General features: G+C 57.9%; 1 protein-coding gene across 3 annotated transcripts in view; it reads right to left on the bottom strand.

Moving 5' to 3' along the window:
- Positions 1-5460: 5460 nt before the first annotated feature.
- ATP6V0A1 (ATPase H+ transporting V0 subunit a1) overlaps positions 5461-9051 on the bottom strand; it is a 30642-nt gene continuing 27051 nt past the window's right edge. For all 3 annotated transcript variants that reach the window (XM_084301179.1, XM_084301177.1, XM_084301178.1), the window contains one exon: positions 5461-7344. In XM_084301179.1, coding sequence (XP_084157305.1) covers positions 7251-7344 — 94 coding nt within the window. In that variant the 3' untranslated portion in view covers positions 5461-7250. The remainder of the gene's footprint in view (positions 7345-9051) is intronic.

The raw sequence follows: 9051 nt of genomic DNA, 5'->3' as shown, positions 1-9051 counted from the left end.
CCCCCAATAACCCCAACCGGGGGGAGCCCCCCCCCCGTAACCCCAACCAGGGGGAGTCCCCCCAATAACCCCAACCGAGGGGAGCCCCCCAATAATCCCAACCAAGGGGAGCCCCAACAATGACCCCAACCAAGGGGAGCCCCCCCCAATAACCCCAACCGGGGGAGCCCCCCCCCCGTAACCCCAACCAGGGGGAGTCCCCCAATAACCCCAACCGAGGGGAGCCCCCCAATAATCCCAACCAAGGGGAGCCCCAACAATGACCCCAACCAAGGGGAGCCCCCCCCAATAATCCCAGCCGAGGGGAGCCCCCCCCCAATAACCCCAACCAGGGGGAGTCCCCCCAATAACCCCAACCGGGGGAGCCCCCCCCGTAACCCCAACAAAGGGTGAGCCTCCCCCAATAATCCCAGCCGGGAGGAGTCCCCCCAATAACCCCAACCAAGGGAGTCCCCCCAATAATCCCAACCAAGGGAGTCCCCCCCAATAACCCCAACCAAGGGGGGTCCCCCCAATAATCCCAACCAAGGGGAACCCCCCAATAACCCTAACCAGGGGGAGCCCCCCCCAGTAATCCCAACCAAGGGGAGCCCCTCCCAATGACCCCAACCAAGGGGAGCCCCCCCCCCCCCAATAACCCCAAACAAAAAGGAGCCCCCCTCGGTAATCCCAGCTGGAGGAGTCCACCCCAATAATCCCAACTGGGGAGTTCCCATCAATGACCCCAACCAAGGGAGCCCCCCCAAATAACCCCAACCAAGGGGGATGGGATGGGATGCCGATGGGATCTTCCCTACCATCCCGTCTCTCTTGAGCCAATTTATATTCTATTCTCTATTATATTATATTTTACATTATATTTTATATTTTATAATATATTTTATATTACATTTTATCTTATATATCTTTTAGGAGCAGCTGCAGTGACTCCAAGCGTATCTCAGGGAGACGGGGCTCCGCCCGTATCTCAGGGAGACGGGGCTCCGCCCTGGGGGCGGGCAGCATTTGGGCTGGAGGTGTGCTCCGGTCCTACCTCCAGTTCCCACTTACACCACAAGGTGTACCCAAAGGCTTCCTTTGGGAGCATTTTTGATGGGCAAAAGTGGTGCCCCACGAATTGTCTAGGGTCCCATTTAGGGTTTGGCTCCGTGTTCCGGTTACGCATATGTTTAGGGCTCTTTGGAAAGAGAGAAGGCGCAGAGCCCTGTGTCCTGTGGGGTCAATGAAGGCTCCCAAAGGGAGTTCAGGTGTACCCAAAGGTTTCCGCTGGGAGCATTTTTTGATGGAAGAAAGTGAAGCCATACGTGTTTTCTAGGGTCCTACTTAGGGTTCGGCTCAGTGTTCTGGTTACAGTTACATTTAGGGTTGTTTGGAAAGGGAGAAGAAGCAGGGTTTAGGGTTAGGGTTAGGGTTTGGGTTTGGGTTTGGGTTTAGGTTTAGGGTTTAGGGTTAGGGTTAGGTTCTAGGGTTTGGGTTAGGGTTAGGGTCATTAGGGTTAGGGTTAGGGTTAGGGTTAGGGTTAGGGTTAGGGTTAGGGTTAGGGTTGGGGGTTAGGGTTAGGGTTAGTCTTATTGTTAGGGTTAGTGTTAGGGTTTGGGTTTAGGTTTAGGCTTAGGGTTAGGATTAGGGTTGTACCCAAAGGCTTCCTTTGGGGCAATTTTTGATGGGAGAAAGGGGCTTTGTAGGCATTTTCTGGGGCCCTATTTTAAATCTGTCTTTTAAGGGGGACACTGCAGGGGGCTCAGACGCAGCAGGGTGCAGGGGGGGACACAGCAGAATTGCAGCAGGGGTACAGGGGGGACGCAGCAGGGTGCAGGGGGCTCAGGTACCCCGGGGATGCTGCAGGGGTCCTGGCAGCCCAGACTGGCAGGAGCTGGGCTCGGGGTTCAGCTGGGAGCAGGAAGGGGCCGAGGTGCAGCCCTGGGGCTCTCCCTACGCCTGCTCTGGGTACCCAGGATTTGGGGCTGGGGGGTTTGTCCTGCAAAGGGGCAGCAAAGCGCCCGGCATCCTGTGCGTGCTGCCCCCCCTGCACCCTCCCAGGTGCCTCGCTCAGCCCCAGCCCTGAGGGTGGAAGGGCTGTGAGCCAGCCTGGGGGCTGCGGGGCTGCTGGAGAGGCACGGGGCGGGGGGGGACCCCTCAGCTGGCACCCCCCCCCGGGTGGCCGCAGCGGTTCCCACCAGGGCAGGAAGCGTTTGCCAAGAGCCTGCGGTGTCGTCACCACCTGCGGGGCCTCGGCCGGCATCGCCTCTGCTCTTCTGAGAATCCACCCCCGGTTCCCCATTTCTGCGGGGACGGGGGCAGCTCCCAGCCCTACAACTGGGGGCACCGAGTGTGCCGGGGCTCTGCCCGCAGCAGGGGTCCTGGGGTCCCCAGTGCCCCCCGGGGACCCGCAGGCAGCTGGGTCCCCTCCTGCCCAGTGCCCAGCTCCTGGCAGCGCCGCGTGCTCGAGCTGCGACCGGCAGCGCGCCTCCACGCAGCCCTGCACACCCTGACCTCCCCAAAACCCTTGAGGCCTCCACGCTGCTCGCACCGATGCTGAAATTTTGGGGCCAGCAGCTGTGGAATTGTCATTTTGGGTCCGCCTGCGCTTCCTGTGGCAGGTGAGAGGCAGGGGCTGGGGGTCCCGCAGCGCCTCGCTCAGCCCTGTGGTTTCTGCCGGGCTGACGGAGCCGGGTCTGTGCTTTCTGGTGGTGGAGACGGAGGCTGAGCCCCCCAGGCAGCCCCGCAGCTGAGGCCTTCTGGCTCGTGACACTTGTGGCTGCGAGGACTGGCACCTCTGAGCTGCTGTGGGGGCCCCTAGGGGACTTGGGGTGGCTCCTGGGTTGCTTCTCCCGCAGCGCCAGGTCCTGCGGGAGCAGTGGGGTCCCCGTGGGGAGCAGCCTCTGATTTTTGGACACGATGCCCCGCTCCGTTGCCCCGAGCGGTGATGCTGGACCCGGAGCTGAGGGGTCCCTGCTCACCCCCACCGGTGTCTGCGTGGGGTCCTTGCCCGCTCCGCCGGCCGCTCACCGCGTGGCTCCGCTCCCAGCGCCGCCGGCAGGGAGATCTTCCAGCAGCGCGTGGCCAAGGAGGACGAAACCTTCACCAAGAAGGACGTCGTGCGCCTGCTGCGGCAGATCCTGAGCGGCGTGGCCTTCCTGCACCACCACGGCGTTGTCCACCTCAACCCCAAGGTACCAGCCCGGGGCTGGGGGCTGGGGGCTGGGGGCTGCAGGCAGGGGTGGGAGCAGGACCACGCTGATGCCGTCCGCTGCCCATCAGCCCCAGAACATCCTGCAGACCCGCAGCAGCCCCCCGGGTGACATCCACATCGTGGACTTTGGGCTCTCGCGGCGGGTGGATGTGGTGCAGGAGGTGTGGGAGATCCTGGGCACGCCGGAGTACGTGGGTAAGCACCACGATGGGGCCAATCCTGCACCGGGCTCTGCTGTGCTGGGCCCCTCTGAGCTCCCCCCTTGCTCCTTGCAGCTCCAGGGGTCCTCAGCTATGAGCCCATCACCGACACGTGGTAAGGGGCATCCGCACACCCCGACCCTGCTGGGGAGCACCGCGGTCGCCCGCATCCTCCATGGGCACTGGGCTGAGCTCTTGGGGACGGGTTGGGGGAAGCCACATCGTGCTGGTGACGTCCCTGGGGTCCCAAACCAGCACATCCCCAGGGCTCCATGAGGTTCAGGCCGTGCTGTGGAGCTGGTGGAGGGGGACACCGAGCCCCCGGTTGGCCCCGAAGGAGACGAGGAGCTGGTGCTGGTGGCCTCCTGCACGCTGTGATGCCCCTGCCCGCAGTCCGGGGTGGCCAAACCAGGGGGGGAAAACCGGTGCCAGCCCCCCGGGAAGTGGCCCAGGAGGTGCTGAGCTGAGCGTGGCCGTGCCACCGGGCAGCAGCAGCTCGGACACGGGGTACGGGCAGCGGGGGCTTGGCTGGGAACCCAGAACCGGGGTCCCGGTGAGGGCAGTGCCGTAGCCCCAAACCGAAGGAGCCCCAGGAGGGGGTCCCGGGGGGCTCAGCCTGCGGCTGCTTGGAGCAGCTTTGCCGTAGGATGGCTCCGAGGAGGGGGCTCGGGGTGGGGGGCTCGGGGCTTCTCTTGCTGCGCTGCTGGGCACAGCCTCGGGGGAGGCACCGGGACCGGCACCGTCGGCCAGGCGTTAAGGGGGGGGGGGGTCCCGGTCCCGAGCAGGGGCAGCTCCAGCCTGCAGAGGGCACTGCGAGACCGGGCAGCGGCGGGGGAACCGGGGGAAGAAGCGGCCCGAGCCCCCCCCCCCCAGCCCCGGAGCCGGGAACCGGGGCCGCCCCCGCTGCCCTACCCGGGGAGGAGACGGGGCCACGGCCCTGGGCTTGGTCTCCATCGGTGGAAGTGGAGGGGGCTCCAGTGTAGCCCCCCCGGAATGAAAACGGCGAGCAAAGGCAGCCCCGGCACTCCTGGACCCCCCCCTGCAGGGATCCCCGGGGGAGAAGCACAGAGCTGAGCCCCCCCCCCAGGAGCACAAAGGGGAACCCGTGCTGGGAGATGGTGCGGGGCACCCTCCTGGGGCACCCATCTCCCTCGGGGGGGCTGTGGGAGGGCACCCACCTCACCCCCCCGGGGGCATTGCCCAGGGCAGAGCCTGGCTCGAGGGACAGCCCCGACCCCCGCGGCTGGAGGAGGGCGAGCTCGGGGCTCCTCCGAAATGAGGCCAGGGCTCCCCGCAGCCTCCCCTCCGCTGCCAGCCCTGAAAGCAACCCAGCAGAGCTATGGAAACGGGCAGAAATATTTGGATTGCGCACCAAGAGCTCGCTGGGGGAGTGGTGCAAGGGAGCAGGGGAAGGGGTGAAAGGGGAGAGCAGCCCCTGGCCACAGCTGGCACCCAGAGCAGCGGGGGAACCACGTCCCTGCGTGGGGCAGGAGCCTCCAGCTCCAGGGACACGGCCAAATTCAGGCTGCCCAACCCCGCTCCTCGACCAATACGTTAGGAGACGGAAGCACAGCAAAGCTGGAGCAGCTTGGAAAACACAATCAACCCCAAAGCCCACGGCAACCTCCCTTCCGCTCCTCCTGCGCATTTGGAAAAAAAACCCGCAGGCAGCTCCAAGCCTGCAGGAAAGGCCTGAGTAAACACGGCCCGGGGGGCTCTGTTTGCCTCAGCCCCGTGGAAAGGGCATCCGCAAAAACTGGGTTTAATCAAGGTTTAGTTTGTAATTCCTGCGCGTGTGCTTCTTGCAGGGAGCAGCCGAGGCAGCCCTGCTGTGCCCCAGCTGGCCTGGGTTCAGGCTGGGCACTGGGGCTATAAGCACGGAGACATTCCAGCAGAGGCACGGGCACGCTGCTCTCATTTTACAGGCCTGCTCTCTCATCCCCTCTCCTCTCAGCGGCCACCAAGGTGACAGAAAAACGCAGAGCAGGAAGGTTTTTAAGGGCCCCGCTCTCCCCCGAAGCCTCCCCAGCATCAGGGGGAGGAAAGAAGGAGAGGCCACACCAGAGGTAGTGCAGTTAGTTTAATTTATAGTGACCATCAGCAACACGTTCCACCTGGGCAGGACTGCGGTCGCTGCTCCAGCTGCATTTTGATGTTGTCTTTCTGCAAACACCCTTGTAAACATACAGCAAGGTCTGCCTGTAAACACAGCAGTGGCCCAGAAGGTGACGAAGTGCAGCTCCGCACGCACGCGTGACACCATCTGCACCAAGTGCACACACACCTTTCCCCTTTTTCCCCCAGCTGCGTGGCATTTCTGCTTCAGATCCAGGTTACGATGATTCTTGTTATTGTTCTACGCTGTCCATACATAAATACTCCAGATCCACTGCGACAATTAACGACAACAAGTTCACACACGACGCAGACACACACACAGCTCACTGCTCCTACAGCTACGTCACGGTAAGGAGGGCAAAACAGAGCTCACCTTGCACAGGAGAAAAAGCAACGGCTGCAGTGGGGAAATACGGCAGAGAATCCACTGCCACGGAGACTTTTTTTGGGGGGAAGACCCTTTGGGGAAGACTCAGCCTCTCTTCTCCCTTGATGGGCCTCTTAGACCATGAGCGTACCCTTGCCACAACGGCGTAGGCACCGGGACCTCTGCTCCTGCAAAAGCTGCTCCCGCTGCCGTCATGCACAAGGGGTCAGCTGGATGGGCCAGCACCTCTGAGGGCTTTGCAGCCTCGGGGCTTTGTTTTTAAATGAGACAGCCACGCCAGTCCAAGTGGCACGTGTAGGTATCTTACAGCTGGACCACGTCCACGAGGCGCACAGGCAGCCCCGCGCACTGGGGACACGTGGTACCTGTAAGGAACACCAGAGCACTTCCCAATGTACCCCACGTCTGTCCCAAAAACACCCAGTCTCTCTCTGTCCATCTTTCCAGTCATGTTTTTAGGCTGAGCTGTTGAGGCTGGCCCCAAGGCACCTGCACACAGGCCTAGGCTAGCAGCAAAGTCCCTGTGCTCACCAGACCCCAGAAATAAGCAGCAGAACCAGGCACAGGGCTTTGCCTGGGATATTTGAGTGTGCAGATGCTTGGTTAAAGGAGCATCTTCTCTCCATGAAGGAGAGAAACCGGCTTTTTTTTTTGTCCAAGGACAAGCCAGGCAAAGGCCAGGTGTTTCTCCATCTCTAGGGCACAAAGAGAACCACCCCACACTTAGCTGAGGCCCCTTGAGCTGCGCCCCTTCATCCCAGCACCTCAAGCCTTGTCCAGAGGTCAGAGAAGAGCTGAATCTCAAAGGGTAAGAGGTTGTTTTTGCCAGATTAAAAAAACATTGCACATGTGGAAGCACTGGAGGTAGGAGAAGCACACCCTGAACTGCCCATTGCTCATAATTTAATCAGAGGCAGAGACACGCAGATCCACATGCAAAGCTCCCTGTAAAAATCTCTTTTCCTGAGCAGCAAGCTTTACGCAAGCTGAAGTTGCCTTTTCTTCCCCGTGTGCCTTTATGCCCACTCAGCTGTAGCTGCGTTTTTCTCATGCTGCCCTGATAAGCCTGCCAGGAAGCTCACAACACGAGAAGGACACTATTACACACCACACCGACACTTCATGCACTTCATATCTTCAGCAGTAAACTTAAGGAAGGAGCAGTTTCTTTGATCCAGTGTCACTCAGTACCCGAGAATGCCAAAGCTCTCGGCTTGGAAATTCCACGATAACACTCGAGGCTGCTGCAATAAGTTATTTTCACTAGGGGAGGAGTACATGCAACTCAGACACACGGGACAGTACTAGGCATAGATCACAGGTGGGTAACACTGCTGGAGCAGAGGGATCTCTAATCGTCAAACTTCCCTTCGCGGATGGTATCGAACGAGAAGGGGAGGAACTTGAACCCAGTGCCAGTGTAGAACTTGTTCTGGAACTCAATCCTGCAAGAGAACAGAGCGAGCACTCATTAGAAAGGCAGGTCTCTCACGAGAGCTGGAGATTAGCAGGAACTCCATTAAAAAGGAGCTGTTTATGGACCATAAAAAGAAGCCTTTAAAGAGGAAGAAGTAGGATTATGATGTAGCTCAGCTGCTGGCACAAAACCCAGTTTGTTTGACATTTCTGGAGCAGAGGAAAACTGTCAAGATACTGATCCCAGCACCACAGGCAATAAGGGCAACAAAAATAAGAACTCCTGAACCGTGGTGTCACTTAGAAGCACCTAAAAGCACCCAGCATTTCCTATAAGATCACGTTACCTATAAGACCATGTTACTGAAGTTCACATTTTCACCACAACAAAGCTCAGTCGCATGGTGCTGCGCTCTGACTTCCTCCATCGGTTGCTTCTGTTTATTTACTTAAGCATATTTGGTTTTTGCCCACATGACTCCTTCTCCCGAGCTAGAGATGTGCCTGCTGCCTGAAGCTGAACATTAACTTCGCCTTGTTTGCCTGCTTCCCCTAATAAACTCAGTTTAAAAAAAGCATTATGCTCGAGAACTGTCCAATGGTCAGCAACAGCTAAATAGGGAGAGAAAAAAAATAATCCCATGATTCACAATAAAAACAAGCACAGTGTTTCAAGGAGCCTCATGAGCAACACTTTCCACTGCGTGGCCCACTAAAAAACTTAAGTCTCTGCAGGAATCAAGCGGCAGCAGATTGTACAGCTATTCTAGCACAGTTCAGAATAAATGCAGAAAAATCTCACTCTAATTATTTTTTCCAAGTTTGAGAACCATGGCAAAGTCCAAAGCTGATGGTGCTGCAGCTGGCAAAAAGCGGTTTCTCAGCAGAGCTCAGGAGTCAGGAGTGAAACTCATAAAAAGAGCTTTTTGCTCATATGTTCTGCTGCCTGTTCATGCCGATAAGCAGAGAGTTCCCTGCAGAGGAATCCCTAGGATGAACAGGATTTTCCGTGGGGGAGGAAGGGCTCCTTGCCAACACGCTCCAGTTTTTCAGGAACCCTGATAATCTCCATAAGTATCCTGTGACTAAGTGGCTGTTCTGTAAGCAAAGGGAAATAAGAGGCAGCCGGTTGGGTATCTGACTCACACAGAACCCACTGTAAATGAAATTTTAACCCCGATGATTAACTGTTCCAGCTGGCCCTGACACCCAAAAGCTCCTTTTGGACAGACTCGGTTACAACTGGCCACAACTGGATACCCGAAGCTCAAGGAGAGGCTGTTGTAAGGTTAGAAAACCAGTGAAAAAGTTTAACTACATTCCACAGCTTGAACTGTGTGTTTTTCCTGCAATTGTCTACAGAGTAATGCCCAGAACCCAAGGTCCTTCTCAGACATTAGAAATTGCTGTTCCCAGGGTCACTCACACTCTCATGCACGCTAGCTTTACTGCTACACTTTGTACTGTCTCTCAGTGATCAAGTTCTGCAGAAGAATTTACTAGACAGCAGTGCAAAGTAAATAAATAGACCAGAAAAAGCTTTCTGGTGGTTTGCATTCAAGAAAACCCTCTTTTCAGCTTTTTTTTCTTTTTGTAGTAATAGTTAAGTGTTTGTCGGGCTGAAGATGCAGGGATTTTCCAACCTGCTGGTCACAGAATAACCAAACTGTTTGGAAAACCAGGCAGCTCCCCGTTCCGTCGGGAAGCAACTGCAGAGACATCTGTTGAACAGGAAA

The sequence above is a fragment of the Netta rufina genome, assembly GCF_964035555.1.
Source record: "Netta rufina genome assembly, chromosome: 24".
Taxonomy (NCBI): domain Eukaryota; kingdom Metazoa; phylum Chordata; class Aves; order Anseriformes; family Anatidae; genus Netta; species Netta rufina.
This window is presented reverse-complemented; position numbering and strand designations above follow the sequence as displayed.